Here is a 15,841-nt window from a genome sequence, read left to right on the forward strand (position 1 = left end):
GCTCTCAAAATCTACAGTTGCCACTAAAGCACACAACCTCAGATTTTAATTGCAGGAATTTAAACCTCTGCACTTGCCACGTCTGGGGCGGTTTCCTCTTCCTTCCTTTGCTCACAGCTTTTGGTGTTCCACTTTGGTTTTGGGGTTGCCTCTTCTTCTAAGTCTCTCTCCGTGCCTGTTCTCTGCCCATACGTGAGGGGGCGAAAGTAGCCACTTATTAGGACTCACTTGCTCAGTTGTGCTGGGAAGAGGCAGGGGTACAGCAGATACTGCTGGAGTGTGTAGGGAGTGCTTGCTATGGCTGGGCCCTGAGGGAGGTTGCCCAGGCTGGGGTGGGTCGTATGCTTCCCCAGAGGAGTTGGTCCCAGGTTGTGACACCCTTGGCAGAGCCAAGCCACTCAGGCTTTCAGGAAAATGTGGGTAGCGACTGGCAGGTGCTCACAGCTTGATGGTAGTTGTGATCTGTGGGGTCAAGACTGTAGATCTCCTGCCCCTGGCACTCATGTCTGCTTCTCTGCCTCTGGGACCTTAGACTGGTAGATCAGAGTGCTTTGATCTGTGAGCACATAGAGTTAGAACATGGAGGCATTAGAGATTTCCCACGGGAATAATCTTTTGCTTCTCTGGTGGTCCCATATAGCTCTCCCTTAAGAATTTGAATATGTCCTACACATTTCAGGGCTTCCCTGGTGGCTCAGATGGTAAAGAATTTGTCTGCAATGCAGGAGAGCCAGGTTCGAGAACCCCTGGAGAAGGGACTGGCAAGCCACTCCAGTATTCTAGCCTGGAGAATCCCATGGACAGAGGAGCCTGGTGGGCTGCATTCCATGGGGTCACAGAGTTGGATACCACTGAGCGACTAACACACGCTGGTGGTCCCAGGGTTTTCCCCAATCCTCTTCCACTGTGTCATATTAGCCCCCTCAGAGTACCTTCATGGTAGTCAACCCCCATTCCTCTCACTGAGGACCAATCCCGAGGCCTGAGCCTCCACACCCAGCCCCTACTTGCCACAAGCGTGTGAGCCACGTACGAGCCAAAATGAAGTTTCTCTGTTTTGCCTTTGGCGCGCCTGTCTCGCTGTGCTTCCCTCTGAGGTTCTGAAGCTCCCTTCCCCTGACCTTGCTTGTGAGGGGTTTTCCTAGTATGCAGAAATCTTTTCTCCTTCACGACTGACTCCCTCCCCAGGGTGCAGGCCCCCATCCCAAATTCTTTGTCTCCTTTTTTTGTCTTTTATCTTTTGCCCTACCTCGTTCCGAGGAGATTGGCTTGTCTTTCTGTAAATCTTGGGTCTTCTGGCAGTGTTCAGAAGATGTTCTGTGGGAACTGTTCCACATGTAGATGATATTTTGATACATTTGTTGGGGAGAAGTTGGTCTTCCCGTCCTATTCTTCCACCATCTTCTCTCCCTTTCTGCCCTGTGTTTAGACTGGTGGTTTTCTTAATGAGATTTTTTCATGACCTCCTTCTCACATACTCATTAACCCCTTTCATTGAAGGCTGGCTTTTTTCTATTCTGGCACGTCTCACCTGGTTTACTAACAGACTGTCTCCTCTTCTAGGCTAATGGGGGAATGGGGAGTGTCTCACATCTCTGTGTCCCCAGCACTCAGCATATAGGTTTCCTGGATTAATAAATGAGTGGGGGGTGGAACAGAGAATACAAGACAAAACAAGCAAACAAGTAATAAGAAACCACACTTTTACTTATTAAAGCCAGGTAGGTCTCCTGCCCACCCTAGCTCTCATTGTACCAGTCAGGCCAAAAGAAAGTCCTTCCTCCTCCAGCCCATGTAGGTATTTCCTCATACCTGAATGTTCTTTGGAAGGAATGATGCTAAAGCTGAAACTCCAGTACTTTGGCCACCTCATGCAAAGAGTTGACTCATTGGAAAAGACCCTGATGCTGGGAGGGATTGGAGGCAGGAGGAGAAGGGGACGACAGAGGATGAGATGGCTGGATGGCATCACTGACTCAATGGACGTGAGTCTGAGTGAACTCCGGGAGTTGGTGATGGACAGGGAGGCCTGGTGTGCTGCGATTCATGGGGTCGCAAAGAGTCGGACACGACTCAGCGACTGAACTGAACTGAATTCTCCTTAAAACTGCAAGGGAGTAGGTAAAAATGGTGATGGTGGAATGGTGGCCAGTGCTGCCTCCTTTCATATCCCTTCCCCAGTCCCAAGATGGGCCGTCCTCCCTAGCCCCTACCCCAGGGGCCTGGTCCTGTGAGGACCCCAGCGTGGTTCCTGAGAACCATTTCCTTGAGATGCAGAGGCACAAAGCGGAGTCACCATGTCCCTTTATGCCTCTGGGCCCTAAAGGCAGAGCTCTGCTTCCACCAGGGAGTGATTCTGAGCAGCCTTACCATCCTCACTTCTCCCCTTTGTTAGGCAGGAAAAGCGGTGACATGGCAGAGATCTGAGTCAGCTGACTGGTTCCAGAAACCAACCTCAGCCCTAAGGGGAATGGGAGAGGAGGGGATTCTTTTCTTTTCCCCCCTATATAAATAACCCCAACTGGAGATGATCAGTAAGGTATTATCCGAGAGATCCTCTAATCAACGCCTTCACTTTTCTGATGAGGGCCAGGAAGCCCAGAGAGGCAGTTCGACTCACACATAGGCACTAGCAGCAGCAGTAGTGCTGGTTGCTCAGTCATGTCCAACTTTGCAACCCCATGGACTGTAGCCCACGAGGCTCTTCTGTCCATAGAATTCTCCAGGCAAGAACACTAGAGTGGGTAGCGATTCCCTTCTCCATGGGATATTCCCGACCCAGGGATCAAACCCTGTCTCCTGCATTGCAGACAGATTCTTTATCATCTGAGCCACCAGGGAAGCACATAGTCAGCACTAACAACCAGCTAATAGCAGAAGGTGGTTGGGACAGAGCTCACTAGCCCCAAACTCTGACTGAGGGGCAGAGAGTGCCTGGCTTAGCTTCTTCTAAAGGCCAGAGTAAGCCATTTCCTTGTCTGGAGGGATGGAGAAGTTTTTTCTCTTCCGCTTGAGGCAGAATGAGGTGCTCGGAAGACAACCACAGCTATCTATCAACACCAATGAATAAATTGTGGTATATTCCAAACAATTCAGCAATAAAAAAGAATATACGAATCAACATGGATAAATAGCAGATAATTATTCTGAATGGAATAAGTCAGACCCCCCCCCCCCGCCACCGCCCTGCAAAAGACCATACTGTTTGATTCTGTTAACAAATCTGTGATACAAAGCAGTTAGTGATGTAATTGGTTGAATGATGACCTCCAAAATGATATTCCATATCCCAATTCCTGGAACCTGTTAATGTTACCTTACTTAGATAAAAGGTCTTTGCAGGTGTAATAAATAAATCCTGAGATGAGTTCACCATGCTGAATTATGCTGGTGGGCCTTAAATTCAATGTCAGGTGTCCTTACAATACAATACACTGATATAAGAAGTTCCCTGGAAATGGGAAAGAAGATGGGGAGAGGTGGAAAGGAGAGATTACAAAGAATTAAGAGTCAACTTTCGGGAATGATAAATATTTTCATTATTGTGACTGTGATACTGTTTCATGGATGGAGACATATGTCAAAACTTATCAAATTGTACACTTTAAGTCCATTATACATTAACAGAACTGTTAAAAAGATGAAAGATCCATGGATCCAAAACAAGACTCCACTTGCAATATTTTGGCTTTTTGGAAGTAACATTGATATATGGTGCATTCTCAGGATATTGATTATGAGAGAACATACCATCATATGAAGAACAGCTAAATAACACCAGAATACTAAAATTGGGAGGATGAACATACATATAAATATATATAGTAATGAAATATATTAAGTATTGTGACGTACAAGTTAAAATATTCTCATCTTATATGAACTTCATTAGAATCGATCAGTGATATCCTTGTAGTGAGACAGATTTTGGTTCAAATAACTTCCTAAAGTCAGTACCTGTCCACAGATATGATAGTGGTTGGAGGAGCTAGTTAGTGGGAGACTACCTGTCGAGATGGACAGAGGAGCCTGGTGGGCTAGTCCATGAGGTCATGAATGAGCCAGACGCGACTTAGCAACTAAAGAACAACAATGTGTCTCAAGATCATAGAGTGGAAGCTTCTCTGACTTGTGTTTGATCTTCTGTTTTTCATGATTTTTTATCCACTCCAATTTCTGTTTTTTCCCTCTTGTTTCGCTGGAGCATATACTTTAGAAGTTTTCAGAAAAGGAAATGCTGGCATAAAATTTTGAAATCTTGAATGTCAGATTTGTCTGTTTGCTGGGAATAAAATTCTAGGCAAAATTGGAGGTATTACTCTTTTGCCTTTTAGCTTTAAGTGATGTTATTGAGAGGGCTGGCACTATTCTCTTTTTAGAATCTTCTCTCTATCCTTGCCTCCATATGTGCTAAGTTGCTTCAGTCATGTCCGACTTTGCACAACCGTATGGACTTCGCCCACCAGGCTCCTCTGTTTGCGGGATTCTCCAGGCTAGGTTTCTGGAGTGGGTTGCCATGCCCTCCTTCAGGGAATCTTCCTGACCCAGGGATGTTGGACCCGCATCTGTCTCCTGCATTGGCAGGCAAGTTCTTTACCGCTAGCACCACCTACGATGCCCCCTCTATCCTTAGTGTTACGAAATTTCACAATGTGTTTTGGTTTGGGCTTTTGTTTTTTCCCCTATTGTGCAGGGTATTCATGGTATTTTCAAAAGAATTCACATCATTTACTCTTGGGAAATTTTATATATACACAAATATCTAAATAGTATCATCCTTTCCATTGGTTTTCTTTTCCTGGAATCCCCACTAGTTACGTTAGACTTCCTGGACTGCATCTCCCCTTTTCATATTATTTCTCTCCTATTGTCCATGGTCTGTCCTTTTGTTCTATTTGCTGACAGCTTTTTCTCACTTATCTTCTAGAACATCTATTGAGTGGTTAATTTGAACTATCATATTTTAAATTTCCAAGACCAGTGCCTGTTCTCTGAACAGTCCATTTAAAAAATAGCATTTTGTTCATGTTTCATAGAAGCAAAACCATCTAAAGATTTATTTTTTTCTCAAGTAATTTCCCTAAACTTCCTAAATTATTTCCTTCCTCTAATTTCCCTTCTCCTGTTTGCTTTGATCTCTTTATGTTGGAAGCTTTCCTGAAATGTCTGCTGAACCTTAGCTATTAAAATGAAGTGTGATGTTGTGTGTGTGTGTGTATATATATATATATATATATATATATATAGTGTGGAGGAACACAGATGTGTAGTGTGTTGGAGAGAGGGTAGAAAGTTATGTTGAAGGAGTTGGCTTTACTAACAGAGTTGTCAGCTGAGCTTTTTGTTGGTGGACCCTTTAAATTTATCATAGGACTTTTTGTTTTCTGGAGTTTTACTCCAGAAAATGTATCTTTTAATCTCTCACCTAAGGGTTTAAGTCTGACTGCCAATATTTTGGGAATGGGATAGAGGAAGGGGCTGAAAGGTCTCACTTTTACTAACTTATTCTGCTTTTCAGTTTAATAATTTATTTGTGTTCTTGAATTGGGAACCTCTCTGGTTAAATCTCTCCAAGTCTTTTGTAGGGATGAACAAGGGTAAGTCACCTGGATGCATTGTTTGGAGCTTCTTATGCAGACTTTAAACCAACCTTCTTGATTTCGTCTCAGTGCTCAACTCTGCCTTCCACATTATGGAGGTATCTGGGTTTTGGAAAGACCAATACATAGCCTTGCCTGTGTCAACATACCATTTTCAGGAATTAAGTTTTAGTTTCTTCCCTCATCTAAGTCTGTGAGGATACAGAGAGTATTTACCATATCTGAGTCCAGTGCATCAATCAGCTCTAAAAGGAATACTCAGAAGATGTTTGTTGAATGAATGAAACTCTAGCTAAGTGACCTGAAGTGAGCACTAAATTCTCTGAGCAATAATTTCTTCATCTGTACAGTATGAACACCCATCCCTGAGTTTACAACTTCACAGGGTTGTTTGAACATTAAGTGAAAATGTTTTGTAAGAATTTCCTTTGCAATTTGGTTTTTGGACCAAATAGGAATTTTTGTTGTTGTTTATGCCACTAGAATATATATTTTATTAGAATTTTCATGTGTATGAGCTTTGTCTTTTTTATCCCCCATATGGTAAAATCTGGAGAAGGGAATGGCAGTCCACTCCAGTATTCTTGCCTGGAGAATTCCATGGACAGAGAAGCCTGGCAGGCTACAGTCCATGGGGTCGCAAAGAGTCGAACATGAATGAGTGACTAACACACATGTGGTAGAATCATCTTATATTAACTTTTCTACTATCTCTGGTGAATCATCACTCAGTTTCCAGTCACTGTAACAGCTAAAAAGAATCTCTCCAAAGTGTAGATTCTGGAATAATCACACCAATTTGCCTTTCTACGGGAACACATTGAATAGAAGTTAGCTTTCATCTTAAGGCAATATTTTTAACAAAATTTCAGACTTACCAAATTAATTAATAAATCTTAAGAATCCATCTAGACAGAATATTAAAAAGCAAAGACATTACTTTGCCAACAAAGGTCCATCTAGTTAAGGCTATGGTTTTTCCAGTAGTCATGTATGGATGTGAGAGTTGAACTATAAAGAAAGCTGAGCGCCAAAGAACTGATGCTTTTGAACTGTGGTGTTGGAGAAGACCCTTGAGAGTCCCTTGGACTGTAAGGAGATACAACCACTCCGTCCTAAAGGAGATCAGTCCTGAATATTCATTGGAAGGACTGATATTGAAGCTGAAACTCCAACACCTTGGCGACCTGATGCGAAGAGCTGACTCATTTGAAAAGACCCTGATTCTGGGAAAGATTGAAGGTGGGAGGAGAAGTGGGCGACAGAGGATGAGATGGTTGGATGGCATCACCGACTCAATGGACATGAGTTTGAGTAAACTCTGGGAGTTGGTGATGGACAGGGAAGCCTGGCGCGCTGCAGTCCATGGGCTCGTAAAGAGGCAGACACGACTAAGCGACTGAACTGAAGAATCCATTTGTAGAAGTTGGTTCATCAAGTATCAGATATTTACAGTGAGAGTAATATACGAGGATTATGGAGTGAGGAACTCTACTTTTTTCTTATTTCTAATGACAAGTAGGTATTACAGTTGATGGTTACAACTTGCAGAGTTCAGTGAATCAACATATAGCTGCCATACCTCACCCAGTACATAACCTAAAAGTCAGAATACCTTCTTTTTGTCACTTCCAGTCTTGGACTTCTTAACACACAATTTGTCATAGCCAGAACGAAAGTGTATATTTAAAACTTTGGCCCAAAAGACAGACACAATTGCTACAAAAACTGCTTCCCTGACCAATTAACAAGGTGTAGACTAAAAGAACAAAACAAAAACCAGAAGAGGCCTCTACCTCTTGTTAGGTGAGTAAGCTGCAGTAGATGTCAAGAAAAGGACAGGGACTTCCCTTGTGGTGTAGTGGATAAGAATCTGCCTGGCGATGCAGGGGACACGGGTTTGATCCCTGGTCCGGGAAGGTCCTACATCCTGCAGAACAACTAAGCTTCTGTGCCACAACCACTGAGTCCGAGCTCTAGAGCCCACGAGCAGCAGCCCACGTGTTCAACTACAGAAGGCTGTGCATCTAGAGCCTGTGCTCTGCAACAAGAGGAGTCACTGCAACAAGAAGCCCGGGCATCACAATGAATAGTAGTCCCCATCTGCCCCAAGTAGAGAAAGTCCATGCACAGCCACGGAGATGGAGAGAAACCAAAAATAAATAAATAAATGAATAATATATTTTAAAAAGGGACTCATAGGTTATTATTATTTTTTTATAAGGACAAGGTAAAACAGTTACCCTAAAGTGGTATTACTTCACTTCTGTCAACATGGGGAGATTTCAATTACTTTAAATGTATTTTTAGCAAGAATTAAAAAAATCCTATTTCAGTAATTCTTAAAATGGTTCAAAAATTCAAAGAAATAAATGAGCATTCAAATGGTTCAAAGAACAAAACAAAAACTTCTATTCCAATTTACTTAAGTAGTAAAATTAAAATATTTCATTAAAAAAAAAACACACAACTAAGTTTACTCCCTTATCTTCCCAAAAGATTCCTGAAGGTAAGGATTTAAAATCAATGTCCTGGGCTTCCTTGGTGGCTCAGTGGTAAAGAATCCACCTGCCAATGTAGGAGATGTGGGTTCGATCCCTGATTTGGGAAGATCCCACACACCGTGGAGCAACTAAGCTCCTGTGGCACAACTGCTGAGCCTGCATTCGAGCCCGGCAGCCGCAACTACGGAGCCACTACTGAAGCCTGTACACCCTAAAGCCCATGCTCTGCAACAAGAGAGGCCACTGCAAACCGCAATAGAGAGTAGCCCCTACTCTCTGCAACCAGACAAAAACCCACCCAGCAATGAAGATCCAGGATAGACAAAAATAAATAAATAATTTTTTTAAAAGTACACATCATTCTCAAATCCAAAAGAGAGGATATATATATGTACACATATACACAGATATACATATGTGTACATATATATATGTACAGCTGACTCATTTTGCTGTACAGCACAAACATTGTAAAACAACTAATTCCAATAAAAAAATAAAAGATGCAGAAGGAAATGGCAACCCACCCCAGTAAGCTTGCCTGGAAAACACCATGGACAGAGGAGCCTGGCAGGCTACAGTCCGTGGCGTTGCAAGAATCAGACACAACTTAGCGACTAAACCATCTACCACCACAAAGTGAATACATGCCTAAAGATAACATGTGAAAAGGATATTTGCCATATACTAGCTAGTTTCTTCGGAGAAGGCAATGGCACCCCACTCCAGTACTCTTGCCTGGAAACTCCCATGGACGGAGGAGCCTGGTGGGCTGCAGTCCATGGGGTCGCTAAGAGTCGGACACGACTGAGCGACTTCCCTTTCACTTTTCACTTTCATGCATTGGAGAAGGAAATGGCGACCCACTCCAGTGTTCTTGCCTGGAGAATCCCAGGGGTGGGGCAGCCCGTCTATGGGGTCACACAGAGTCGGACATGACTGAAGTGACTTAGCAGCAGCAGCTAGTTTCTTTGGGGGAGGGTGGGAGTCAAAGACGACTTGGGTTATTTTTTCATCAACTTGGGTTAGTTTTTCATCAACTTCCATTTTATACTTATTTATAATGACCATTATTTTTACTAATACTGTAGAACTATGAAAAATGAATAAAATACTAAAAGTTTCATGTAAAAAAATAAATTAAATAAATGCCCTTCTCAAATGAATAGAGCAATAATTTCAACTTTCTATTTCTCTCCACTCATAAAATAGACAAAGGCATCACTGTTGTCCAGTTTTATTATTTTTTAATCTTTCCAACACATGAACTATAATTCATTTTGAGATTTTTTTCAGTGCATTTCACAGCAAAAATGAACAAGGGAATCATTAAAATGGTTGTACATAAACGAATTATTTTCTTACAACTTACAATTTGTTGAAAAAATTATTTTGCTGTTTTCATTCTATTAACCCCCTTCAATAAAACACAATTTATCAGCACACAAAGCTTAAATGTCTTATGTTGATGCAACAGATACAGCCACCTACAATGGCTGATGAATAATAGCTATATGTTACACACACTGATTGGAAGACCACATCAGGAGAAACAGAGTAAGGCACCACTCTTGAAAAATTAAGGTAGCTTGCAGTAAAACAAGTGCTGAGTACCATAAGCAGGTGCTCAATAAATACTTGAATGAATGATGAAAGCCATAATTAGCACTATTCTTTTGTCAGTAATTCTTTAACCTCAATAAAATACTTAAAAAAAAAAAAAAGATTTGTACCTGAATACAACTTCCTGATACCTTTTTTCCTGGTATCTTTTTTATTTCATACTCTTTCTTCAGCATTTTAGTTTCCTTGAAAAGAAAGCAAAACCATACCATACATGCACTTAGTCACATATTCAAATTCTGAATTACTGACAAATAGGAATAGTTGTTTTAAATTTTGAGTGAACAGAGGTAAAATAAAGCATACTTATCCAGAGGGATAGCACATAATACTGGATATTAATCTACAAATGAAAAAAAGATAAGGAAAACAGTAACAGTTTTATTTTTAAATATTTGCTATATTCTTTAATGCCTCAGTTCTTGAGAAAGGCCAAAATCTCATCATATTGACATGAACACATTTTAAAAAATTGTCTCTCAAGTATAATATTTAATAAAACTAGGTATTGAAAAATGTTCTGAAATTTTTCAAGTCAATGTTGTTTTCAAGTATATTAAAATGCTCAGAAGAAAAAATTCTCCATGGTTATAATTCTAATCAATTTATAAATATACTTTTTAAAAGAGAGTTCCAACAGAGGTGGATAATGGATAAGTTCCTCAGACACAGGCACACAGTCTCTTTGAAGGAACAGAATGCCTTGTTATGACAACCTGGTTGATTTTTCTTTAACACTGATTTCAGGCACAATGGCTGAAGCCACTTCTGGGTCATCTTCTTCCTCCTCTTGGTTTGTTGTAAAAGTAGCGAATACTTCAGCTACTAACAGAAAGCAAAGCACAAACTCTAAAAGAGACTTCAATTTTCACTATAAAGAAATTAAAATCACTGAGTTCTCATTGTTGTGTTTATCTGCTGCCCCCATGCAAAAACAGGGGATTCACTCTGGGTAAGAGATTAATCATCTAATAATTCAGGTGAAAGGTTTTAAGATGATATTGCTCACATCACATGAACAGCTTGGTGAGAAGTCCACCGTGCTTCTTCAACACTTTGGTCGTGCTGCAGCTCTACGGTGCCCTATCGGTACATTCGTGTGTGATTAGCTTCAGTCTGTGCAATCAGGAAGCAGGTCACTCAGTGCAATGACTCCATACTGGGAGGGTTTAGGGTAAACAGAGAAGTTCATTTACTTGAGTCTTAGATAGTATATGTCACTCTGCTGGTTGTGTTGTTGGAATTATTTTCCAAAGGGGTTTGTGATAAACCCAGCCATCTCCCTGAAACAAGCAGAAAAACAAATTAAAGAACCATTCCTCTAGTATTTTCAGAATCAGTAACCAAAACTAGATGCCATGCTTTTACTGAAATGGAATTCTATTTTCACATTTAAACACAAGAGTTTTTAAAGAAAAGATCTCTTTTGCTTAAGACATCAGAAAGTATGTGCGGTTTAGCTAGGATTAGGTGAGAAGTTCTGGTCTGGGAAGACCTAGTTTGTGCTCCACGTGGAAGTCATCTGTAGGAATTCTGCTACTTTTGCCAAGATGCTTCAGACAGCCTCACCCATGGAGTGACAGGCAGCAGGTGGAGCACGAAAAACGGTCACCAAGGTACCAGCTGTTCTCTACATGGCAAATGGCATTCTAGTAGCTGAGTATTGTTTTCTAGTTCTTTCCTGACTCTACCCCTTAGCTTTCCCTGGTTCCTGTGAACAGAAGGTTACCAAAAGGAGATAAAGTCAGTCTACTAAAGACAAGAGAAGACCAAGTGAGGAAAAAAGTGCCATCAAGAATGTGTGAAACAGCATACTGGGGTAAAAGCTTGGCAGAGCTGAGGTCACAGTAGCTAAGACTGAAATTTAGTGTTTCTGCAATGAGGTTGCTGCTGCTGCTGCTAAGTCACTTCAGTCGTGTCCGACTCTGTGCAACTCCACAGATGGCAGCCCACCAGGCTCCCCCGTCCCTGGGATTCTCCAGGCAAGAGTACTGGAGCGGGGTGCCATTTCCTTTTCCAGTGCATGAAAGTGAAAAGTGAAAGTGAAGTCGCTCAGTCGTGTCCGACTCTTAGTGACCCCATGGACTGCAGCCTACCAGGCTCCTCCGTCCATGGGATTTTCCAGGCAAGAGTACTGGAGTGGGGTGCCATTGCCTTCTCCGGCAATGAAGTTAGGTAAGTCAGATTTGAACCTCTGTCCATCCTCCCTATATCGACTTCAATATATTTGCATTAAATTAAAAAAAAATATTTACAATACCCTGTCCCAAAAATAACTTATGGTCAGCAATTATGTGGCTCATAGTGACAAGACTCTCAAGTTAAGACTCCTTTGTCTCCAGTTTTGCCTAAGCCTTCTAGGCCTGCTGAACTCTGTTTTAGCCAAAAAAAATCCCAATGAACCAGTTTATCAAGAATCCTCTCATCTTTGATATCCAATGAAACTCCTCTCCTCCTACCTTTGATCTAATCACAGCCTCCCTCGATCCATCATCACTGACACGTGACCAAGGTCTCTTGGTAATTTTCCATCCACTCCCTCATCGTACGTGCTGGCTATAACTCCTACTTAGCCCCATATTCAGCGTTGAATTCAATCTTTCTCCTCTATTGCAATATTCTGATGCCATTTAATCACATTACAGAATGCTAGGTTTACAAGTTAACCTGTGCCATCTGACCATCTCATTTCAAAGAGAAAATGGAGGCTCTGAGAAGTGAAATGAACAGCTCAAATTCACCCAGGAAGGGACAGAGTTCTTTCCAGTACAACTTTTGTATATCTACTTACACTTAAAAATAATAATTTTATTTATCTATTTTTATTTTTGGCTGTGATAGGTCTTTGTTGCTGCATGGGCTTTTCTCCAGTTGTGGTGCACAGGCTTCTCATTGTGGTGGCTTCTCTTGCTGTGGCATTTGGGGTCTAGGGTGCGTGGGCTTCAGTAGTTGTGGCACCCACCATGGGCTCCGTTGTTGTGGCTCCCAGGCTCTAGAGCACAGGCTCAATAGTTGTGGTGCACGGGCTTAGCTGCTCTGTGACATGTGGGATCTTCCAGATGAGAGATAGAACCTGTGTCTCCTGCATGGGCAGGTGGATTCTTTACCACTGAGCCACCACGGAAGTTTAGCACCTACCTACATTTTACAGGTGAGGAAACTGAAGTGAGAAATGGTAAATAAACTATCCAAGGTATGAGCTGGAGTGGAAACTTAGCACATCTGACTCCAATATGGCCCACTATTCTGTAAAAGCCTTCCTGTTTGCATTGATACACATCTTAAGAAATTTTAAACATCCATTTAAGAGGATACAGATTCTGATGGATGTGTATAATCACAAAAGGGAGGAAACAGAAGATCTAATTTATTTTCTTGGGCTCGAAAATCACCGCAGACAGTGACTGCTGCCACGAAATAAAAAGATGCTTGCTCCTTGGAAGAAAAGCAATGACAAACCTAGACAGCATATTAAAAAGCAGAGACATCCCTGCAGAAGGGAATGGCAACCCACTCCAGTATTCTCGGCTGGAGAATCCCATGGACAGAGGAGCATAATGGGCTATACTCCATGGCATTGCAAAGAGTTGGGAAAAAAAAGCAAAAAAAAGCAGAGACATCACTTTGCCGACAAAGGTCCATAGAGTCAAAGCTATGGTTTTTCCAGTAGTCATGTACGGATATGAGAGTTGGACCATAAAAGAAGGCTGAGCACCAAAGAATTTATGCTTTCGAACTGTTGTGCTGGAGAAGACTCTTGAGAGTCCCTTGGACTGCAAGGAGATCAAACCAGTCAATCCTGAAGCAAATCAACCCTGAATATCCATTGGAAGGACTGATGCTGAAGCTGAAGCTCCAATACTTTGGCCACCTGTTGTGAAGAGCTGACTCATTAGAAAAGACCCTGATGCTGGGAAAGACTGAGGGCAGGAAGAAGGGGACAACAGAGGACGAGATGGTTGGATGGCATCACTGATTCAATGGACATGAATTTGAGCAAACTCCAAGAGATAGTAAAGGATAGGGAAGCCTTGCGTACTGCAATCCATAGGGTCACAAAGAGGTGGACATGACTAAGCGACTGAACAAAGGCAAAGAAGATCTAATAAACTAAATGTCAATGAAAAATGGTTAGGAAAAAAGGGTGGGTATTACCAAATGATTCTAGAAACACTTAAGTTCACCTATACTTTCTCAGATTACTCTCTCTCCTTGTTCTATACCAAGAGAGTCTATTCCATACTCCATCTAAAGCCAATTTCAAACTGGTCTGTAATTGGTCTGACAGCAATAATGAAAGTACAAAACAAATGAAAAAGCTCTTGTTACTCATAACAATATGGATGAAACACCTACTATGTATCTAGCATTCTGTTTAGGACCACAGGAAGACAAAACAGACTTATCAGTAATATGATTTTTCTTAGCAAAGAGCCATACCTGATGGCAAGAACTCCAAAGTTGTTATGAACCTTGGGGTACCAGCTTCAGCTAGCTCATCAAACTCATTTATACTCTGCAGTGCTTCTCACAGCATAAGCCATGGTCCTGTCATACACAGGATGTGACTTGACTGTTCCATGAGCTTCAGTTCAGTTCAGTTGCTCAGTCGTGTCTGACTCTTTGCAACCCCATGAACCACAGCCCGCTGGATCTCCCTGTCCGTCACCAACTTTCAGAGTTTACTCAAACTCATGTCCATTGAGTCAGTGATGCCATCCAACCATCTCATTCTGTGTCGTCCCCTTCTCCTCCCACCTTCAATCTTTCCCAGCATCAGGGTCTTTTCAAATGAGACAGTTCTTTGCATCAGGTGGCCAAAGTATTGGAGTTTCAGCTTCAGCATCAGTCCTTCCAATGAATATTCAGAACTGATTTCCTTTAGGATGGACTGGTTGGATCTCCTTGCAGTCCAAGGGATTCTCAAGAGTCTTCTCCAACACCACAGTTCAAAAGCATCAATTCTTCTGCACTCAGCTTTCTTTATAGTCCAACTCTCACATCCATACATAACTACTGGAAAAACCATAGCTTTGAATAGACAGACCTTTATTGGCAAAGTAATGTCTCTGCTTTTTAATGTTCTGTCTAGGTTGGTCATAACTTTCCTTCCAAGGAGTAAGCGTCTTTTAATTTCATGGCTGCAGTCACCATCTGCAGTGATTTTGGAGCCCAGAAAAATAAAGTCTGACACTGTTTCCACTGTTTCCCCATCTATTTGCCATGAAGTGATGGGACCAGATGCCATGATCTTAGTTTTCTGCATGTTGAGCTTTAAGCCAACTTTTTCATTCTCCTCTTTCACTTTCATCAAGAGGCTCTTTAGTTCTTCTTCACTTTCTGCCATAAGGGTGGTGTCATCTGCATATCTGTGGTTATTGGTATTTCTCCCGGCAATCTGGATTCCAGCTTGTGCTTCATCCAGTCCAGCATTTCTCATGATGTACTCTGCATATAAATTAAATAAGCAGGGTGACAATATACAGCCCTGACGTACTCCTTTGCCTATTTGGAACCAGTCTGTCATTCCATGTCTGGTTATAACTGTTGCTTCTTAACCTGAATACAGATTTCTAGAAGGCAGGTCAGGTGGTCGGTATTCCTATCTCTTTAAGAATTTTCCACAGTTTGTTGTAATCCACACAGTCAAAGGCTTTGGCATAGTCAATAAAGCAGATGTTTTTCTGGAACTCTCTTGTTTTTTCGATGATCCAGTGGATGCTGGCAATTTGATCTCTGGTTCCTTTGCCTTTTCTAAAACCAGCTTGAACATCTGGAAGTATACGGTTCACGTACTGTTGAGGCCTGGCTTGGAGAATTTTGAGCATTACTTTGCTAGTGTGTGAGATGAGTGCAATTGTGTGGTAGTTTGAACATTGTTTGGTATTGGCTTTCTTCGGGACTGGAATGAAAACTGACCTTTTCCAGTCCTGTGGCCACTGCTGAGTTTTCCAAATTTGCTGACATATTGAGTGTAGCACTTTGACAGGATCATCTCTTAGGATTTGAAAGAGCTCAACTGGAATTCCACCACCTCCACTAGCTTTGTTCATAGTGATGCTTCCTAAGGCCCACTTGACTTCACATTCCAGGATGTCTGGCTATAGGTGAGTG

At 41.9% G+C, this 15,841-nt stretch overlaps 1 protein-coding gene across 1 annotated transcript in view; it reads right to left on the bottom strand.

Annotated features, from left to right (window-relative positions):
• Nucleotides 1–9,325: 9,325 nt before the first annotated feature.
• Nucleotides 9,326–15,841, bottom strand: part of OSBPL11 (oxysterol binding protein like 11) — a 92,068-nt gene continuing 85,552 nt past the window's right edge. The window contains exon 13 of the mRNA XM_055568488.1: nucleotides 9,326–11,010. Coding sequence (XP_055424463.1) covers nucleotides 10,945–11,010 — 66 coding nt within the window. The 3' untranslated portion in view covers nucleotides 9,326–10,944. The remainder of the gene's footprint in view (nucleotides 11,011–15,841) is intronic.

The sequence above is a fragment of the Bubalus kerabau genome, chromosome 2, assembly GCF_029407905.1.
Source record: "Bubalus kerabau isolate K-KA32 ecotype Philippines breed swamp buffalo chromosome 2, PCC_UOA_SB_1v2, whole genome shotgun sequence".
In the NCBI taxonomy this organism is placed as follows: Eukaryota; Metazoa; Chordata; class Mammalia; order Artiodactyla; family Bovidae; genus Bubalus; species Bubalus kerabau.